This window comes from Monodon monoceros, unplaced genomic scaffold (genome assembly GCF_005190385.1).
Source record: "Monodon monoceros isolate NGI ecotype Baffin Bay Population unplaced genomic scaffold, NGI_Narwhal_1 Super_Scaffold_6, whole genome shotgun sequence".
Lineage (NCBI taxonomy): Eukaryota > Metazoa > Chordata > Mammalia > Artiodactyla > Monodontidae > Monodon > Monodon monoceros.
The window spans coordinates 34,359,024-34,381,817 of record NW_021703783.1 but is presented as its reverse complement, the minus strand read 5'-3'; the positions used below and the strand labels follow the sequence as shown (position 1 = coordinate 34,381,817).

Here is a 22,794-nt window from a genome sequence, read left to right as displayed (position 1 = left end):
GTATAAAAATGTAATTTGTTTGACAATAATAGCACAAAAGGGGAGGGGGACAGACCGATACCAAAGCAGAGTTTTTATATACTACTGAAATTAAGTTGGGATTAATATGAACTAGATTGCTTTAAAACAAGATGTTAATTATAATCTCCAGGGCAACCACTTAAGAAAATACCAAAAAAAAAAAAAAAAAAAAAAGAAAGAAACAACAAATTAAAATAGAATTAAAATGGTATACTAGAAAATATTTTATACAAAAAATGTAGTAATGGAGGAATGAAAAAAAAAGACCTAAGACATATAGAAAATAAATAGAACAATGGAATAGAAAACAAATAGAAAAATGGATGTAATTCCAAGCTTATCAGAAATTACATTAATGTAAAGGAATTAAATATTCCAATCAAAAGACAAAAGGCAGAAATAAATGGAATAGAGAATAGATATGCAAAAGAGAAAAATCAACAGTTGGTTCTTTGAAAAGATCAATAGAATTGACAAGTTTTTAGCTAGACTAGTCAAGAAAAGAAAAAGAGAAGATGAAAATTACTAAACTTAGAAATGAAAGGAGGAACATTACTGTTGACCTTATGGAAATAAGAAGGAATATAAGGGAATAATGTCAATAATTATATGCCAACAAATGGAATAATCTAGATGAAATAGATAAATTCCTAGAAAAACATAAATGACTGAAGTTGACTCAAGAAGAAATAGAAAACCTGAATAGACTTACAGTGAGTTAAGAGACTGAATTAGTAATCAAAGAAATGCCTAAGCCCATGTGGCTTCACTGGTGAATTCTATCAGCCATTGAAAGAAAAACTGATGCCAATGCTTCATGAACTCTCCTAAAAATAAAGAGGTAGAAACATTTCCCAATTCATTCTATGAAACCAGTATTACACCAATACTGAAACCAGACAAAGGCATCACAAGAAAACTATAGACTACTATCTCTTATGAATATAAATGAAAAAATCTTCAACAAAATATTAACAAATTAAATCCAGTAAATCAAATCAAATCAAGTGGGATGTATCCAGGAATGCAAGGACCATTCAACCGTACAAAAATCAATTCATGTAATATGCCATATTAATAGAATAATGGATTAAAAACTAGGAAGAGAAGAGAATGTCCTCAACTTGATAAAGAACATCTACGAAAAAACCACAGCAAAGATCATAGTTAATGGTGAAAGACTGAATACTGTCCTCCCAAGATCAACACTGTACTAGAGGTTCTAATCAGGGCAACTAGACAAGGTAAATAAATTAAAAACCTCTAGATTAGAAAGAAATACGTAAAACTATTTCTATTCCAGATGATATGATAAAGTATATTAAAATCCTAAGGAACCCACCAAAAACTGTTAGAATTAAGAAGCCAGTCCATCAAGGTTATAATACACAAATCAGTATATAAAAAGTAATTATATTTCTATACAACATGAATGAAGAATCTAAAAACAAAATGAAGGAAACAATTTCATTTACAATAGCATCAAAAATAATAAAATACTTAGAATAAATTTGAGAAAAGAAGTGTGAAACGTGTACACTGAAAACTATAAAATATTGATAGAAATTAAAGATGACCTAAATAAATGGAAAGCTATTCTGTGTTTATGGATAAGAAGCCTTAATATTGTTAAGCTGGCAGTAGTCCTTAAAGTGACCTACAGATTCAATGCAATTCTGGCTTTTTTGTAGAAATGAACAAGCTGATCCTAAAATTAATATGAAAATGCAAGGTACCCAGAATAATCAAAACAATCTTGAAAAACAAAGTTTCCAATTTCAAAACTTACTAAAAAACTATAGCAATCAATATAGTCTGGTACTTGCATAAAGGACAGACATATCGATTGATAGAAACGAATTGATAGTCCCTAACAAACTCTTATATTTATGGCCAAATATTTTTTGACAAGGGTGCCAAGATAATCCAATGGGGAGAAAATAATCTTTACAAAATGGTGCTGGGACACCTGAATATATACCTGGCAAGAAAGAAAGTTGAACCTTTACCTTATACCATTTACAAAAATGAACTCATAGACCTAAAACTATAAAACTTTTAGAAGATAAACATTGAGAAAGTCTTCATGACTGTGGATTACAAATGCTTTCTAAGACATGACACCAAAAGCACAAACAACAAAAGTAAAAAATCAGGTAAACTGCACTTCATTAAAATTAAAAACTTTTGTGTTTCAAAGGACACCATCAAGAAAGTGAAAAGACAATCCACAGAAGGGGAGAAAATATTTGCAATATAAATATTTGACAAGGGGCTTTTATCCAAAATATATGAAGAACACTTAAAACTAGACAATACAAATGACACAATTAAAATGGGCAAAGAATTTGAACAGATGTTTCTCCAAAGAAGATACACAAATGACAAAGTAAGCATATGAAAAGACCCTCAACATCAGTGGGCATTAGGGAAATACAAATCAAAGCCATAATGACCTACCACTTCATACCAACTAGGATGGCTAATATTTATTTGTTTATTCGTTTATTTGTTTATTTATTTATTTATAACCCAGCAATAACAAGTGTTGATGAGGATGTAGAGAAATCGGAATCCTCATACATAGCTACTGGGAATGTACAGTCACTTTTAAAAAGATACTTGGCAGTTCCTCAAAATGTTAAATCTACAGTTACCATACATCCCAGCAATTCCATTTTTTGATATATTCTCAAGAGAATTGAAAACATATGTCCACACAAAAACTTGTACATGAATGATCACAGCAGAATTATTCACCATAGCTAAAAAGTGGAAACAAGCCAAATGTCGACTGATGGATGGATAAACAGTGTTGTTGTGTATCCATATAATGGCATATTATTTGACCACAAAACGGAATGGAGTACTGGTCCATGCTATACCATGGATGCACCGTGAAAACATTATGCTAAGTGAAAGATGACAATCGCAAAACACCACATGCTGCACATACTATATGGTTCCCTTTAGGAAATGTCCAGAATAGGCAAATACGTAGAGACAGAAAGTAGATTAGTAGCTGCCAGGGGCTAAGGGGAAGGGAGGTTAGGGACTGACTACTAAAGGTACTAAAGGTTCCTTGTGGGGTGATGAAAATGTTCTAAAATTAGATAGTGGTGAGGGTTGTAAAACTCTGTGAATGTACTTAAAACCACTAATTGTACTCTTTCAAAGGGAGCATTTTATGGTATACGAATTATATCTCAATAAAGCTGTTATTTTAAAGTGTGCATAAGCTTTAAACAGGCCTTTTATAGAAGAGGAAATACCTACAGTATCCTCTGCCTATCCATAGATATTTTCAAAAGCACACAAAATAAATTATATTTTGTAGGGGTACAAGTACATGTGAAAAAGAATATACAGTGTATGCTAAGGAATGAGAAAAATAAAATTTAGTATAGTTGTCATTTCCAAAGTAAGGGGATGCAATTGAGCAAAGCACTTCATGGGTAACAGTTATGTTCTTTTTCTTAAACTGGGTAATGAATCATTACTCCTTACATCTTGAATACATCTTCTATTCTTGTGACTCTACTCAGTATGTAATAAAATTAACTGTAAATACATATATCTTAAGTATTTTAAAACTATTTAAAAATTAAGTAAATAAAGTCGCAATAGTTTTGAGCACAGGGAGTATACCCTCAAGACTCTATCCCCCCCTCCACACCCTTTTCTGTAAATTAATTTGTGTGAAAGAGTAGGAAATACGTGGTGTGCCTGTTATGGTGATTTTATAAAATAAATTATAATGAGAGCCACCACCATGCAAGAACCGTATAAAAATGCTACTTTTTCACTTTGAAAGTGTATTTTTGAGATACCTTTTTGTGGCTGGAACAATATGCGAAACAATGGAGAGGCCAAGGACAAATTTAGGCAAAAGGTATCAACATTCAGCCTTTGGCCCTAAACTCTTTTCCAGTGAAGAGAGGAGAGTACTTCCAAGACCACCTGCAGCTTTCTAGCTAAGAACCATAACGGGCACAAACACTCAGAATCCTCTGTTAACAGAATGGATAATTATGCCTATACATCAGAGCTGCCATGCAAAGCTTCCTGCCTCCAGAGCCAGGCTCATATGCCCTGGGCTAGAAGAATGTGGTCATCGGTTTGTCACTGTTGCCCAGAAATTTTGATCTGGCTGTCACACCTGGATAGAGGCCAGATGAACAAGAGAAAATGCCTGGTTCAGTGTTGCATCCCTTCTGGAGGTTGAGATCACCAAAAGCAAAGGATTAATAATACGTTTCAGAACAGTGATGGTGAAATTCAGTGTTATGGCACTCATGTATTTCCCTCTAGACAGCGCAGCTGGTATTTTAATTTCAACATCAAGCACAAACTCATTCTTTACTACTTTTTTTCCCTCTAACACTGTTAGGGCTTTCTTTTTTTTTTTTAAAGTAAAACAAACAAAAGAATGTGTCATTTACTTGAGTTTTCAAACATGTATTCCTTAACATATGTTAAGAAGTCATTTCTGAAAACATAAAAACACCAATTTTACCAGTTTTGCCATTGAAACCCTGAAGCAATCAGAGCTGCTCCTGGTCCACATCTGTGGGGCTGAGTGAAGCATTCCTCTGGGAGCCAGAAGTTCAAAGTTGATCCTCCCTCCAGACCTCATTTCTTTTTCAAACAAAGTATTGTCTTAAAATACTGGCGTGTTTCCTAATGGTAATATTCCTGTCAGAGGCTGGGCTGCGTTATCTAAGAAAAATTTTCTTCCATTTCACTTAGTTATTATGCTCAGGACAAAAGGGATAAATCATCTAAAGCCGTAAGTGTTCTGCGATGAGTCTTCTTTTACTAAAACAGTCTAAGTCCCTGAAAATAATTTTATGTCTAGTCAACTTCTCAGCACGGTAACAAGGAATAGAGAGAGGTTACCTCCATGTGCAGTTATTCTGATTAAAATATCCGTAGAGAAAGCAAGCCACTCCCACAACTGCCGCCAGGAGAAGCATCTGAGTGTAATAGCCCAGCCAGGCAAAATAGATTCCAATCTTCTCTCCATAGTATTTCCTGAAGAAAGACAGAAGTTATTTTCAGAAGAGACATATAAGCACTCTGCAGCTTTATCCTAATACTAATTTCTGATCCTAAATAAAGGGGGCTTTAGAATTAAACCTCTGACTCAATTCACACTTAAAAACATATCCATTTTCATAGCAGGCCCCAAATTCTACTGTGAAACAAGAAGTATTTTACATATCATGGAAGTACTGATCACGGATTAACCTGCTGAAGAGAAGTAAATTAGAATACAGCAAAGGAGGGGAAAATGCTGAATATGGAGCAGATAGAGAATATTATCATCACTCTTTGTAAAGACTGGCAGATTTGATCAATCCCCCCAGATTGTTCTTAACATGCATGAAACAAATGAACACGAACAATTTGCTCAGTTACCTGTTTTTGCTTTATCTCGGGAACTTCCTCGGAGCAAATGTAATGTAAATCACAAATAATAAGAAAATGCTGATAACAATGAACTAGGAGTGGAATGGCTCTCTGACCAAAATACTTATAAAACTCATGAGAATGGGAGAGGGCAGGACGGATACGACTGAGGAATCTACTGCCCTGTATTCTTTGTATGTAGCACTTCTATTTTTCCTAAGTTTTAAAAACTCTTCAATGTTTTTAAGTTAACCCGGGGTAAATGGAAGAGGCCAGGTGGGCGAGATAAGAAAGGAGGCAGGGCATGAAGCAGGGCCAGATTGTTCCTGAAAGGGAGACAAATACACACAGGTAAAGACAAAGGGCTTAGGGGTGAGGAGAAAGCAATGAGACACTTGTTGAGGTGACTCTTGCTGATACTTTTCCTCAACTCACTCTTCACTTCTGGCTCAGCAGTGGTTGGTAAAACCTGTAGGTTTACTTAGCTCTGAGGCCTCTATGAGGCTTCTGGCTCAGTTTGGAGCTGGGCTGAGCTCTGTAGGCTTAGCCTAGCGGGGACTCAGCCCTGAGAAACAGCCTGGAGTCCTAGAAGACGTCACACAGGAACATCCCTGGGTTGGACCATCACTCACAGGGCAGCTGAGAGAAGAGCTCCCTGGTCACAGGCCTCGGTGTGGGTCACACCCATGGGGGAAAACGAAGCGCTGAGGCCGATGTGCAATCAGGAGCCAGGAGGAACACAGTGTGTCCGTTCTCATGCGACTGGGGCTTTGTGGTGTGGCTCACGGATGACAGGTAAATGGCAGGCTCAGGATGGTGTTTGGGAGAGAAAACCCTGGCAGTGGGTTTGAGATGTCTTGGGCTCTTTGCTGTCAGGCTTTCTGAATATGTTCTTATCAATCATGTGCCCTGGAAATACCACATTTAAAACTGGAAATAATGTTGGAAGTCGCTTGCTCCAACTACCCAATAGTAAAAATATTCTGCTACATTTGGAGAGCTGGTCAGGCAGTCTTTGCTTGGATATTTACAGTGACAGGGGCTCATTACTTCCGAAGGTACCCCCGTCACACTGCAGGCAAGGTCAGAAAGAATTTTTTAAATCTTAAACAGAAAGCCTGCCTCCTGGTTCTTGCTGAAAGGCTGGGGAAAATGAGAAGCCCTTCAAATGTGATATTCTCTGATTATTATCTCTCTCTGCCCCAAACATCCCAATTCTTAACACCAATTTCTAAAACTTCAGCTTTGATTTTTTTCATCAAAGTTATACCTATACATTCATTAAAGAGTCAAACACTTCCATTGATAGAACACTGATTATAAAAAGAAGCAGTCCCCAACAACTTCTCCCATGTCCTGGCCAGAAGCAAGCACTTTCGACTCTTACAGCTGATTCCTGGAATATTTACCTCCGTCTCTCTAAATAATATACCTGTAGTGCAGTTTATTGACTTTTCAGTTATATGTATCACCTACTGATGCTCTACTTTGGAAGATGAGGATTAAGCTCTCTTTCTTTCTTTTTTTTTTTTTTTTTTGCGGTACGCGGGCCTCTCACTGTTGGGGCCTCTCCCGTTGCGGAGCACAGGCTCCGGACGCGCAGGCTCAGCGGCCATGGCTCACGGGCCCAGCCGCTCCGCGGCATGTGGGATCTTCCCGGACTGGGGCACGAACCCATGTCCCCTGCATCGGCAGGCGGACTCTCAACCACTGCGCCACCAGGGAAGCCCTAAGCTCTCTTTCAATCCCCGTCTCATCTACACACCCACACCTCCACTCCTCCATCCTCTCGACATAGTTACGATATAATTTTGATTAGCACAATATCCTTGCTTTATAAATAGTACGACTCTGTAAAGACTGCTCACAGCTGCATCAAGTCATCTGCTAGGCTTACTTTTTCTCTCCTGCCCAATATTTTGTTTTCTCTGGAATTAATAATTGTCTTGCTGGTTCATTGCTTAGTTTTCTGTGTACTTATCAACAATTCAACCCCAGACTTTCCTTTAATGTGTAACTTTCTCACTACTTTCTAACACATGAGGTAGCCTATCAATTTCATGTCCTTGACTCAATCTCTTCAGAGCTCCTGCCACCTGGATTAATGACTTGCTAGTCCTGCCACAGAGCTGTCACCTGGGATCGCCCTGTCCCTCTCTCGGGTTGGGAATCCCCATTTACTGAATCCACGTCTTCTTCTTGGTGGAGTACCTCCTCCATTACTTTGCCCATTTAAATTGTGAAAATTCCTCACACCTAATGAACAGTTTGGCCATAACTGCATTCGACCGTGAGTTAAAAAAAGCACCTTCCTCAGAAATATGAAATTCTTGCTCTCTTTTCTTGTAGGTTGCAGTGTTGTTGTTGAGAAATTCAGTGCTATTATGAGTCCTGCTCCTTCATATGAAACCTGTTTTTCTTTCTGGAGGTTCGTAGGATCTTCTGTCTGTCTGCAGTATTTGAGAGGTCACGTTGCAGTGGCTTGATGGCTCCCTGTTCATTCTCTGGGCTGGGCTCTGAGTACTCTGTCCATCCAGAGACTCAGGGCGCTCAGTTCTTCAATACAGTTCTACAGGTACTTGTCATGATATATTTATCTGATTTCCTCCTTACATTTTCTCTGTCCTTATTTTTAGCATTCCTATTATTTGTTCATTGCACATCCTGGACTGATTTTTAAATTTTTATCTTTTCCCCCATTTTCCCGCTGTTCCTTTATATTTTTGCTCTACGTTCTGCAGAATTACTTCAACTTCATTTTTTAACACGGCTGTTGGGGTTTTTTCTGTTCTGTTCATTTTTAATTCCTAAGAGCTGCATTTTATTCTGAGAATAATCCTTTCTTTCTTTCTCTTTTTAAAAATAGAATCCTGTCCTTGTACTGTGGATACCACATCTTAGCACTCAGAGAGAGCGCTGAGGGAAACTTTGCTTTTTTTTTCCGGGGCAAAGTCTGTTTCCTCCAGGTTGTTCTTTCTGGTTTGTTTGGTTTGCTGTTTGGGAAAGAGTTCATTTTCCCTCTGCTAACCCCTGGGAACCAGCGATGAAGGTTTAACAGCCTGAGCGCTGAAGGGGTTACTAATGGGAAGCAACAAAGGGAACATGTGGACCAGGGACAGGGAATAGTTAAATGTATTTTAGCAAAAGATACTTAAAATCATGGGGAAATTGTTTTCTTTACAGAATCCCTGCTCCCAAACAAAAACCCATAAAGAATGATTAAAAAGCCATCAAACCTATCACCCTGCCATCACATGCTATAGGTTTAACATAAAACGAAAATAATGGAAGGGAACCCTCTTATAAATATCAACTTCAAATACTGACATGTGTACAAACATCCTCTTTCAAAATTTTATTCTACAGGATAACTCGAGTTAATGAGACACAGTGCCTCTTCATAATTCTGATCCAGCTAATAAATGAAGGAAGAAATGAGAGTATGACCAAATGAAATATGCAACATTCATTAATGGCTGCTATCGTCACGAGAGAGACAAATGGACACTATGTACCTTTTGACAGAAGTACAAAACCCACACAAGTATTCTTGCACAAAGTCGAACCTCAATCAGATCAAACTTTTAGATGAGGATCAAATGACTTAACTAAGGCAAATACATAGGACAGAGAAACAAGTCTAACACCACAGGGGAGAATGAAATCAGCCAAATAGAGAATAGAGAAGCCCCTCAACAACTGCAAAGAAAACAAAAAGGAAACGGGAAAATTATAGATTAGAAGCCACTTGAGAGGTATATTAGTTGCAATATCTGGACCTTGTTTGGATCCTGATTACAACCAGAAAACTGTTAAAAAAACATATTTTTGTGATAATCAGGAAAACATGAATACTGATTATTTCATGACTTTAAACAAAAGGAGTACTCTGGTTGTATTTAAGAGACCTTGTCATTTTACTAACGAAATGTTACACTATTTGGAATTTTCTTCAAAATGACCCAGTAGGAGGTAGAGATAAACAAGAAATAACAGTGACTAGGAGTTTATAATGTTTGGAGGTGGGTGACAGACATAGTAGGCAGACTTGCTGTACTATTCTCTCTGCTTTTGTATATGTCTGAAATTTCCCTTAATAAAATGTAAAACAAAACGAAAATTCTTCAGTGTTTTAAAACTCTCACTTTTAAGGTTAAGAGGCTTTCCCCAGGTTCAGGTGGACGGGCACTGAGATTTCATAGAAAGAACAGGCACCTGGCTCCAGGGCCACCGGGGGCTACCTTGACCCTCCTCTTCTCCTCACCCTCCACATCCAACCCATAACCATGTCCTGTCAACCCGAATCCCCAAACGCTTCTACACCTGCTCCCACGATCTCTCATCTGGCTCATGCTACTAGCCTCCTACCGGCTCGCCCCTGCTTCCTGTGCCCCCTGTAACCCAACCTCTACACTATCTTTGCAAAATGTAAGCGAGATAAAATTACTTGAATGCTTAAAATATTACAACAGCTTCTCACTACACTTGTCTACACTCCTTTCCATGCTCCTGATACCCTTCTAACCGTGTGTCTCATCTTTCTCTTTCTCCTTAGCAATGGTTTTCACAATTTCCTCAAACTTGCCAAGTGTTTTTGTGCCTCGGGGCCACTGTACCAGCTGCCTCTCTTCCTAGAATGACTTGTTCCAGATCCTCAAAGTACTGGCTCCTTTTCACTAGACAAATCTCAGCTCACATGCCACCTACTCAAAGATAACTTTCTAGACTCGCTTCACTCCACCTCTCCCCATCTTATCACTGTGTTATTTTCTTCATTTCAATCAGAAATTTTGTTCACTTATTTGCTTATTTTTGTTTGTTTAGCTGTTCTTGATCTCTCTCTCTCCAGTAGCCTTGCCCAAACAACATAAGCTTCTGGAAAGTAGCCAACATTGGTGCTTTCAGAACACAAACGCTGAACTAGACATTAAATTCATATGCTGACGGAAATGGTACCTAATAGCAGATACAGGAAAGCAGTGAAAACTGGTATCTCTTATCATACAATTTAAGCTAAATCTAATATTTACTACTGTTTAATGAAGAATTTGGTGGGTATTTGGTCCCAGTTCCTCGGAGGTAACCTCAAATGCCTTGGAATTTCCCAAGATAGGAATGACTTTGTTATTCATGGTGGACCCTAGATGGTTTGTGCCAATGAGATGACTCAGGATGGAGACTGGCCATGCCAGAAAGACCAACCATGTGATTGGAGCCATATGATATTGCAGAACCAACAGGAGAAGAAGGGGCTGGAGACTGAGCCATGTGGGCAATGGCTCAATCAATCATGCCTAGGTAATGAAGCCTCAATAAAAACTCTGGGCAATGAAGCTCAGGGCTGCAGGTGAATTCCACTGGTTAGCAGTACTCTTGGAGGACTGTCACATTTAGAAGCCACGAGGGGAACCCTGAGCCCTTCTCATTGGAGTGCTTGCTACAACTCACCTGATAAGATCCAAGGGCTGCTTTTTGTATATGCTTCGAGGATGAGCCCATTCCCTGTACAGAAGGTAGCGTTCATTGGGGCAGCTGAGGTCCTCTGACGGACTGCTGAAGTTGCACTGGGAAGCAGAAGCAAACAAATGAGCATCACAATCGCCACGTGTTCATGTGTTCTGTTGATTAAATGTGGTACTAACACTTCACAGTCATTTGTAAATAAGGGGTCCTTATTTGCTGGAAGGGATGAAAATACCATGTAATTTTTAGTAATTCTCAACCAGGGGTGATACTTACCCCTGGAGGACCATTTGCGAATGTGGGTGGAAAGGAATGCTTGGTTGTTAGAATCCTGGGGGCCACCACCGGTATTTGGTGAGAGCCCTGAAGATACTTAATGTCCTGTAAATGGGCCAGTCCTAAACAATGAAAAACTGGGCTGCTTAAGGGCCCAAACTGCTACACTGGAGGAAGACCTGAGAATCCAGCCCCTCCTTGGACACCTGGGGAAACCAGGGCCTTGGCTGGTTAGTGGCAGGGTCAATTCTAAAACCCAGGCTTTTTGCCCCACAATTCAGCAGTTATTCTGTGATCACACATAGAATATAAACAACAAAAAAGCCTGACATGATGTTATACGTTTAGCTTGTTCAAGAAACCAAACTTCCTGCTTCTGCTTAAATTCAACCTGACTCACTTTCCTTCCACCTGTACTAGAACCAGAAACACCTGCTCCACCACTTTCTAGTTGGATGACCTTGTGAGAGTCATTTAGCCTCTCCATTCATCAATTTCCTCATCAATAAAATAGGGATCATAATAACAGCTACCTCATAGAGCTGTTAAGAGGATCAATTAATCCATGTCAATGTTACAATACTCCCTGGCATATAATAAGTACTACATATCTGTCAGCTATTTTCATAATTACTGACAGATGTTATTATCAACCAGAAAAGTATTAGTATTAAAGCCTTAACATGGGTCCTGACCTCCTCTTACTTCCTTTCCAAACACCACACAAGATCATTCCTTAGCCTGGACATGGGACTAGTGCAGTTACAAGAGGCTTTAGGGGAAAAGAACTGGGGTAGATGTCAACTGAATATTATAGAAACTTGGCATCCCATATTAATAATCATGATGGCTATTTGCAAGTGTCCCCAAAGTTCATGTCATGCTCTCATTGTTAATTTTGCTCGGGCACAAATATAAAGCATATGGGCTGTAGGGCTGGACTGCTGTGTTGGTTGTCTTAGCCAGGAAGCTCAGCTTCTGCTTCTCTACCCAGCTCCCTGTTCTCTATTTATGCATGTGTATGAAGAAGCTATTTATTGTCCTAGTTTTATTATCTTATACAGTACATTTCAATATTGTCTTTATCTACAAATACATGAATTACACAGTAGCAATTATCAGTCTCAGTCTTTGCTTTCTTTGGTCTTAGAGATTCAGATAAATTGACAGCGAATGTAACAGAGTAACAGTGCAACATAATATAGTATTTTATTTCAATGACAGAATTTATTTTAAAAGCTTAGATATAATATCCTTGCATTTATGGAATCATTAAGGGTCTAGAGCAGTCACATTTTAAAATTTTCATTTCATGAGTGATGTTACCAGCTAGAGAAGTGCTCCTGAGTTTGAGGAGTTGCTGTCATCTCAGTACATAGTCTTTAAAAAATGTCAACACTCTGCTGTATCGCCATCGTGACAAGAACCCTGACAAGACGCTTGTTTAAAAGCCCTGTGATATTCCAGGGCACAGTTTGAAAATGGTATTTCAGAGGGGAAAAAGCCTGTATTACAGAAAATGACAAATGAAATGGTCTAACATGTATTTTTCTTACAAAGAGCCAATACTTTTCTGGTTGATAATAATATCTGTCAGTGCTTATGAAAATAGCTGACAGATAAATAGTACTTATTATATGCCAGGAACCGTTCTAACATTGACGTGGATTAATTGACCCTCATAACCAGGGGTATCCAACCCCTGAGCCACGGACTGGTATCAGTCCATGGCCTGTTAGGAACCTGGCCGCACAGCAGGAGGTGAATGGCTGGCAGGTGAGCGAGCCAAGCTTCATCTGTATTTACAGCCACTCCCCATCGCTTGCATTACTGCCTGAGCTCCACCTCCTGTCAGATCAGCGGTGGCATTAGATTCTCATAGGAGCTCGAACCCTACCGTGAACTGCGCATGCGAGGGGTCTAGGTTGCGCACTCCTTATGAGAATCTAATGCCTGATGATCTAAGGTGGAGCTGAGGCGGAGATACTAGCGCTGGGGAGCGGCTGCAAATACAGATTATCATTAGCAGAGAGGTTTGACTGCACAGAGACCATAATAAATCAATTGCTTGCAGACTCACAAAACCCTGTTAGTGAGTGGCAAGTGAAAACAAGCTCAGGGCTCCCACTGATTCTGCATTATGGTGAGTTGTGTAATTATTTTATTATGTATTACAATGTAATAATAATAGAAATAAAGTGCACAGTAAATGTAATGCCCTTGAATCATCCCTAAACCATCCCCGCCCCCCCATGCGTGTAAATATTGTCTTCCATGAGACCGGTCCCTGGTGCCAAAAAGGTTGGGGACCACTACTCATAACAACTCTACGAGGTAGGTACCATTATTACCCCCATTTTATTGTTGAGGAAATTGATGAACAGAGAGGCTAAATGACTTTCACAAGATCATCCAGCTAGGACGTGGCACAGCAGGTAGTTCAGCCTGAGTGTATGCTCTTAACTGCTAATCTACACACTCCACACATTAACTATGGGTAAGCTACTGTTCATTCCTTTCTTTGTGCATTCATTCATTCATTGACTCATTCACTCACTCATTTAAACTGAGGGGCTTCCCTGTGCCTGGGATTCAGCATTAAACAATACAACATGGTTCCTGCCCTAAATGAGCTTGTAGTCTTGCAATACGTTGTCTTCATTTTACCAAGGAAGAAACGAGGTCAAGAAGTTAGCCCTTCCCTACTAACACTGGAGTACACATTAGATATTTTATTTCATTTTTGCTGTTTGACTTACATCATGGAGAGGGAAAGCTGCCTTGTAGATCCCAGAGCTTACGAGTTTGTTAATCCCAAACTTTTTAACGTTGTCCCTTACTTGATACTTGATCCGAGAAAGAATGAAGTGAACCTAAAAAGATTCCAAAACAGAGTGGGTGTTTTATACAGTGTAACTAACCAATCACTGTTTACTATCCTAACAGGAATCTGTAGGCATATTTCTTTTCTTTTCTTTCTTTTTTTTGGGGCAGCTTTTAGAAACCAAACCAAACCAGCCAAACTAAACCACTAATCATCCAACAGCAGGTTCTAAATCACCTAACGACAGCAGCTAAATTGGGTTTAGACTTACAATGCGGCTTCTGGTGGCTGGATTGAAGAATGTATCTCTATCTTGAATGTAAAAGTCATTCATGCGGTTCTTCTCAAATGGGGCAGTGAAAAACTCTTGCTCTGGCTTGATGATACTTTCATCCACTTGGAGGACTTTGGTAAACCAATTAAAATTATCGAAGGCTGAGGACCGGGTTTTCAGATCATTGGGTTTCAGAGGCAATTTGATGTGCATTATCTCAGCATATGTACATAGCACTTCCCATGGAGCATGTACTTTTACAAATACAAGCTTGTCATCCAAAAGCTATATTGGAAGAATGAAAACACAAACCAGAAAACCAAACCAACTATTTTCACAGTTTTAAAACACAGATTTCTTTTTATGTTGCATAGTTCTTTCATAAAATTACCAATATTTTAGATGAAAAAAAGCAAACGTGTTAATTTTTAGTCCAAATTAGTAAGTAAACATAAAAACACTAGTCACTGCAGTGTTATTGTAATAACAATTTTTTTAATTTCTTAAACCTAGAAGAAGACTGTTTAATTTATTATATATCTGTTCAATGTCATGTTACATGGCCATTAAAAAGAATTTAAAAGAATTATATTTATTGATATAGAAATGCATTTACTATATAATAAAGGGAAAAAAGCAAATTTAAAAATTGTAAATAATAATTTTCCTTTCTGGAAGGGAAGAAAATATATACATCTGAGCAAAAAAATGTTTAGAAGAACTGTAAGATTATTTATGGATAATTAAGGTACAGATTCCACTATTCCTACATTTTCTATTTTTTTTTTTTTGGTAAACTACTGTTTGTATAATGAAAAAAATCTTCAGAAAGGTTCTTGAATAAACACATTTATATGGATTTATTATTACATTCTTTGGCTATTAAAAAAGATCTGCTGGCTTTTATGAGAAACAAATGTATATTCTATAATGCAGATTTTGATCGACTCCCTTCCCAGCTGACAGCTAAGGTACGGCTGGGGTTACACGTTTCGAATGCCATCCCAGCATCCCGAGTGACATGGGGGTTCCCAGCAGCAATGGGCAGCCAGCGGCTGGGAAGGGTCTGACACTTACCGATCTGGTTGCTTCTAGCTGCAGGCCGTCACAGATGAGGTTAGATTCATATGCTCGTCTTTTCCTCTGTCAAAAGGAATTGGAGAATACGTTAGGCCTTCAGTTTTACCAAGGGAACAAAAAGTTGTTTGTTTGTTTGTTTTTATTAAAAAATAAACAACAAACCCATTTGAACCCGATGAAGAGACACATGTGCTCAAAAGAGCACAGAAGCAGTGAAGGTGTTCTGGCTATTGGTGACTGTGGGTTAGGATTCCTCAGATGGAATGCTGTGGAGAGTAACTGGATTCTCTCGGCACTCTGGAAGACCCTTGGTTGTCCCTGTGAGTTTATGGCCATTTGAAGTGCATAAAAGTCTCTGGCTCTGGCACAATTCCAAGGACCTTTTTTGGCTAATGAGAGGTTTTGCACACAAATAAGAGTTTTTGGAGTCCCATTCACTGATGTCATTTACCAGAGTTACAGTCCAGATCTGACAGTGTATGTTATTAAAATTATGTTTCTATACCAGACGTTCAGACAGTTCAGTTTTGGATGTGTATATTTCATCTTTGCATGCCTTGACCAAATTCAATTTTAAAAATACAGACAATTTTGGCAAAATGCAAATAAATTTTTCTCTCTGCAAGAATGAAATGTTTCTGAAGCTATAAAAAACACCTAAATCTACACAACTAATTAATTGATAATATATCTGTCCATATTGCACGACCATTTAAAAAGATACAGGATACACCTTATTTATTAATATTAAGTTCTATCTGGCTAGGCTTTTGCTAAGCTGTGTCCTAACTTGTAAGGGAAGCATGTAAATGTAGAGACTCATTTGACCTTTGAAAAGAATGCTTTTGATGATGAAGGAGTTATGCTGCTTTATGAAAAGAAGAAAATGAGTGGACATAGAGGTTAACCACACAGGGTCTGAAACCAGCCTGCCTGGGTTCAAATCTGATGCCATTACCTATTAGTTCTTTGACCCTTGGCAGGAAACCTAAACTCCCTTGCCTCATTTTCCTCATCTGTAGAATGGAGGAAACTTCACTGGCTTCCTTCTGAGGTTCTCATGAGGATTATATGATTTAAACCACATCAACTAGAATTTCCATCTTTAATAATCACAAGAGGTGAATTGGACCAATTCTCCCACTGAAGACAACTGAAAAAGCTGCATTTATTTCAGTTTTTAACTTCAGTGTTCAACAAGATAGAGAAGAATTACTGGGTCAATGTCTAGGTAATCCAGTGGGTCAGACAGTCAGGGCACTCTGCCCAGGGAGCAACACTCAAGATTTGCGAACTGTGAATGGGCAGAGGGGGTGCTGAGCTGCGGTGCTACAGACAGTGCCTAGAACATGAAAAGCTCCTAACAAATGTAAGGTAGGTGCTTATGTAAAAGGTCAAAGGTGAAAAAATACACCTAGCATTTGACTAAATGTGAGTCTCAGCAGAATCCCTAACATACTTTGTGGAAGTATTAGAAACAGAATATTGCTTTATTTTCATATATTTAATGAATAGTTATATAGTACTTACTGTGCCAGACACTGTTCTAAGAGCTTTACAAATATAACACACTTAATTGTTACAACTTGAGCACAGAATAGTCACTTAGAGAAAAACCAGCAAGTGCTATAAGTGAACAAGCCAAACTTGCCTAGAAAAGCCCAGTGAGATGAGAGCCAGGGGGCCTGGAGGTGCCGCTTTCCCATTCTGTTCCCAGCAGGTGGCCATCCACTCTGCCAGTCTCCCATTCCCCATCTCTGCAATCCACCCTGCTATGTTTCTCAGCCCTCTCCACCCCACATCCACCATATCCCCAACGTCAACTGGGAAGCTGGTTCAGACCCACCCTGCTTTGTACCCAAGCAGTATTTCTTCACCTTAGACCCAAATCCTTATATTGTGATTCCTGCATGGCAGCCCAGTCCTTGTTCCTGAGGGCTTCTTTCTTTACTACTGTGTAAAAGCTTTTCTGATCCTTCAAACAACGCTTGACAAAGTGCTTGGCATGAGTATATGCCCAATATGTGTTTGTTGAAAGAATATACTCAACAAACATGTATTAATTTGTTCTACAAACATTTCCTGAGAGTATCCTTCAAAGTGCTGAAGATTCAAAGAAGAATTTGAAATAGTCTGCTGTAGAGGAACTACAGAGAAACTCAGCGTTCAGTGACCTAGAATTTTCCCCAATACAGAAGGACTGGAACACGCATTCATGGGTCTACGGCACTGTAATGGACATCTGTCATTCTTTTTGGCCACTCAACATTTTAACTCCCAGCAGAGCCCACGTCCCCTACAGCAGATAAAAACAGAAACACTCCCGTTCTTTGTCTCCCATGAAGTTCAGCTACTGGCACATGAGCTAGGCGCTATTAATCAGACCACCCACTATAGACTCTGAGTCAGAAGCTAGAGATGCAAAGAAGTCAGGCCACACAGAACCCGTTCTGGGGCAGCTGGGAGAGCGGATATCTGTTCCAGAGACAGCAGTGACAGAGGTTTTGGCAGGAACTTTTGGGGAGCACTGCTGGTCAGTGGCGCCAGAAGCAGCTCTGGGCCCCGGGGAGCAACCAAGCTTTCTTCCAGACCAGCTGTGTAGTGGGATTTGGGGCATTGCCCCTGGCAGTCTCGTCTCCAGGCTTGTTTGTCCAAGCCTTCCAATGAACCTGTGAGCCCCCTAACATTCTCCTGATAAACTCTTTGTCTGCTTAAATTAGAGCTCATTTCTGTTGCCAGTAAGAATCCTAAAGGAGTAACCACGAACTAGGGAACACTTGTTAGCCTAAAACCGAAATCACTGTGCAGTGGAGGGAGGGGTGTTCTGTGTAGACCGGACACTCTGACTTCCTCTCTTTCCAGGGAGATGACTCAGCCTGAGGCTGTACAAGGGGCAACCCAGATCACCTCACTAGCAGGTCATAAGCAGAATCCAACTGTCTTCTGTATCCTCTAGGAGTCAGGAATAATTTGTTAGGACGTGAAGGCTCAGACCCAAGGATTTTAGTTCTTATGAACAAACGTCCTTCTAGTTAGAAGACTAGGAGAATCATTCAAAAGAGGGGCTTCTCCTGTGGCTTAATGGGTGTGTGAACAATGAAGTGCTGGTAGCGAGAAACCACAAAACTGTGTTAACTGGCTTTACTGGAATTCCATGGTTCCCATCACAGGCCACCATGAGGCACAGCTGTCTCCTTCCTTGCCCCCCTCCTCCACTGGGGAGCGGTTCCAAACTTTGAAGGTGCTCGTCGCATTCCACACCTCACTCCCAAACTCCGCAAGTGCCGTCGCCTCCTTCCTCAGACAAATGCAGCCGCTCACGCAAAGTCCTGCACATGCCTTTCTCTCTACCTCTCATAGGTAGACACCATCTCTCTTCCGGTGTCAGGAGATTACTCCCTTTTCCTATCTTTCCTGAGCTTGCTTTGGCAATATCTTTTCTTCTCTTCAGTCCTTTATCCTCATTGCTCTTAGCCAACAAACACCTTAAATGTTTCCCATCTTTAAGAATATGAAATCCTGCCTCAGTCCTGGCTGCTCTTCAGTTACCGTTGCCGCCCCTAGAGATGCCTGTCTTTTGATCTCGATATCCTTGGCACTTAGAATGGGCCTAAAGTAGAATAAACAGGCAAAAAATGTCTGGTGAAAGAATGAATAAGTTGAGTGGATGGTGGGTGGATGGCTGCCTGTTATGTGGGGACTGACTGAGGAATACAGATCACTGCAGTGCAGCAACTGGGCTCCTCTTTCCTGAGGGGCCCCCCACCCCCAAGTGCTCCATGAACTTTTACTTACAGGCATTATAGGACATGACAGAGAAGGACAGATACAGTTTAATTCTGGAATGTGCTAGCACCAGATAGCTCTGGGGCATCCAGAACCGGAAGAGGCTTCCTGACCCCTAGGAGTCTGAATTATGAGATGACAAAGGGGGGCCAGTTCAGAGAACCTGGAAGGAACCGGCCCCATGAGAGGTCAGTTCTGTCATCACACATACCAAACACAAACTACTCCTGTCTCGGTTGTATCAGCTGCATCCACCATGACCGTGACAAGCCACATAGTGCGAGTTAGACATAGTTCCTCCTCTGTGGGATTTCTAGTTGAGGTCATAACTCCTTATCACCTTCATAGGACTCTATCCTCTCGATTTTAGTCTACCAGTTGCCTCTTAGCTCTTGTAGTATTGGTCTTCCTTTTACTCCTGGGCATAATGGTTAAGATTCCAAGCAAAAATTCAAATCCTGGTTCTGCCATTTGCTAGCTCTGTGATGTTGGGCAAATAAACTCTGCAGGTATCAGTGGCTTCATCTCAAAGGTGGTAAAGGAAATACCTTCATCTTGAGGTTTTTTTTTTTTTTTAAGGATTAAATGTGATCATGGGTATAAAGTCCTCAGCATGAGGCTTGACACACAAGCTCTGCAGACATGTCAGCCAACATTACCTTCTTTCTCTGCTTTCAAATACGCTCAACCTCTTTTATTCCTTAAAAAAAAAAAAATCCTCTCTACCTTCTAAGCCTTAGAGGCTCACCTCTTTTAATATCAAACATCAGAACAAAAATAAGCAACCCCAATCACTTGGCTTCCACAATGTGCACCCAGCGACATCTTAATCCCTCTAATGGGATACCAATGACATCATTTTACCAGAACTCCAGGAAATGGATCTTAAATATGAGTCATTTAGCCCTCCCTCTTCTTGACTCTTTATACCACTACATTGTCCTGGTCCTCAGACTACTTTCTTTGATATCTGATGGATGTATATTCTTTTCATTCTCTGAAGAAAGAATTAATATTGTTAAAATGGTCATACTACTCAAAGCAATCTACAGACTTAAGGCAATCCCTATCAAAATATCCATGACATTTTTAACAGAACTAGAACAAATAATCCTGAAATTTATATGGAACCACAAAAGACCCAGAATTGCCAAAGCAATCCTGAGAAAAAAGAATGAAGCTGGAGGTATAACCCTTCCAGACTTCAGACTATGCTACAAAGCTACAGTAATCAACACAACAAGGTATTGGCTCAGAAAAAGACACACAGATCAATGGAACAGAATAGAGAACCCAGAAATAAACCCATGAACTTATGGTCAATTAATCTATGACAAAGAAGGCAAGAATATACAATGGAGAAGACAGTGTCTTCAACAACTGGTGCTGAGAAAGCTGGACAGCTACAGGTAAAACAATGATATTAGAACATCCCCTCAACCATACACAAAAATAAACTCAAAATGGTTTAAAGACCTAAATATAAGATATGACACCATAACACTCCTATAAGTGAATATAGGCAAAATATTCTTGGACATAAATCACACCAATATCTTCTTAGATCAGTCTCCCAAGGCAAAAGAAATGAAAGCAAAAACAAACAAATGGGACCCAATCAAACTTAAAAGCTTTTGTACAGCAAAGGACACATCAATGAAAGGAGAAGACAACCTATGGAATGGGAGGAAATATTTGCAAGCAATGAGACAAACAAGGGGTTAATATCCAAAATATATAAACAGCTCATACAACTCAATATCAAAAAAAGAAAAAAACAAACAACCTGATTTAAAAATGGGCAGAAGACCTGAACAGACATTTTTTTTTTTTTAACATCTTTATTGGGGTATAATTGCTTTACAATGGTGTGTTAGTTTCTGCTTTATAACAAAGTGAATCTGTTATACATATACATATGTTCCCATATGTCTTCCCTCTTACGTCTCCCTCCCTCCCACTCTCCCTATCCCACCCTTCCAGGCTGTCACAAAGCACCGAGCTAATATCCCTGTGCCATGCAGCTGCTTCCCACTAGCTATCTACCTTACTACGTTTGTTAGTGTGTATATGTCCATGACTCTCTCTCGCCCTGTCAAAGCTCACCCTTCCCCCTCCCCATATCCTCAAGTCCGTTCTCCAGTAGGTCTGCGTCTTTATTCCTGTCTTACCCCTAGGTTCTTCATGACATTTTTTTTTCTTAAATTCCATATATATGTGTTAGCATACGGTATTTGTCTTTTTCTTTCTGACTTACTTCACTCTGTATGACAGACTCTAGGTCTATCCATCTCATTACAAATAGCTCAATTTCGTTTCTTTTTAAGGCTGAGTAATATTCCATTGTATATATGCGCCACATCTTCTTTATCCATTCATCCGATGATGGGCACGTAGGTTGTTTCCATCTCCAGGCTATTGTAAATACAGCTGCAATGAACATTTTGGTACATGACTCTTTTTGAATTTTGGTTTTCTCAGGGTATATGCCCAGTAGTGGGATTGCTGGGTCATATGGTAATTCTATTTGTAGTTTTTTAAGGAACCTCCATACTGTTCTCCATAGTGGCTGAACCAATTCACATTCCCACCAACAGTGCAAGAGTGTTTCCTTTTCTCCACACCCTCTCCAGCATTTACTGTTTCTAGAGTGTTTGATGATGGCCATTCTCGCTGGTGTGAGATGATATCTCATTGTAGTTTTGATTTGCATTTCTCTAATGATTAATGATGTTGAGCATTCTTTCATGTGTTTGTTGGCAGTCTGTATATCTTCTTTGGAGAAATGTCTATTTAGGTCTTCTGCCCATTTTTGGATTGGGTTTGTTTGTTTTTTTGTTATTGAGCTGCATGAGCTGCTTGTAAATTTTGGAGGTTAATCCTTTGTCAGTTGCTTCATTTGCAAATATTTTCTCCCATTCTGAGGGTTGTATTTTGGTCTTGTTTATGGTTTCCTTTGCTGTGCAAAAGCTTTGAAGTTTCATTAGGTCCCATTTGTTTATTTTTGTTTTTATTTCCATTACTCTAGGAGGTGGGTCAGAAAGGATCTTGCTGTGATTTATGTCATAGAGTGTTCTGCCTATGTTTTCCTCTAAGAGTTTGATAGTTTCTGGCCTTACATTTAGGTCTTTAATCCATTTTGAGCTTATTTTTGTGTATGGTGTTAGGGAGTGATCTAATCTCATACTTTTACATGTACCTGTCCAGTTTTCCCAGCACCATTTATTGAAGAGGCTGTCCTTTCTCCACTGTACTTTCCTGCCACCTTTATCAAAGATAAGGTGTCCATATGTGCGTGGGTTTATCTCTGGGCTTTCTATCCTGTTCCATTGATCTATCTTTCTGTTTTTGTGCCAGTACCATACTGTCTTGATTACTGTAGCTTTGTAGTATAGTCTGAAGTCAGGGAGCCTGATTCCTCCAGCTCCTTTTTTCGTTCTCAAGATTGCTTTGGCTATTCGGGGTCTTTTGTGTTTCCATACAAATTGTGAAATTTTTTGTTCTAGTTCTGTGAAAAATGCCAGTGGTAGTTTGATAGGGATTGCATTGAATCTGTAGATTGCTTTGGGTAGTAGAGTCATTTTCACAATGTTGATTCTTCCCATCCAAGAACATGGTATATCTCTCCATCTATTTGTATCATCTTTAATTTCTTTCA

The 22,794-nt window shown here is 39.5% G+C and overlaps 1 protein-coding gene across 3 annotated transcripts in view; it reads right to left on the bottom strand.

Moving 5' to 3' along the window:
* Positions 1–22,794, bottom strand: part of ANO6 (anoctamin 6) — a 211,974-nt gene that overhangs the window by 58,278 nt on the left and 130,902 nt on the right. For all 3 annotated transcript variants that reach the window (XM_029204419.1, XM_029204417.1, XM_029204418.1), the window contains 5 exons: positions 15,348–15,413; positions 14,268–14,555; positions 13,932–14,045; positions 10,882–10,997; positions 4,921–5,055 (listed from right to left, as the gene is read on the bottom strand). In XM_029204419.1, the coding sequence (XP_029060252.1) occupies positions 4,921–5,055; positions 10,882–10,997; positions 13,932–14,045; positions 14,268–14,555; positions 15,348–15,413 (719 nt within the window). The remainder of the gene's footprint in view (positions 1–4,920; positions 5,056–10,881; positions 10,998–13,931; positions 14,046–14,267; positions 14,556–15,347; positions 15,414–22,794) is intronic.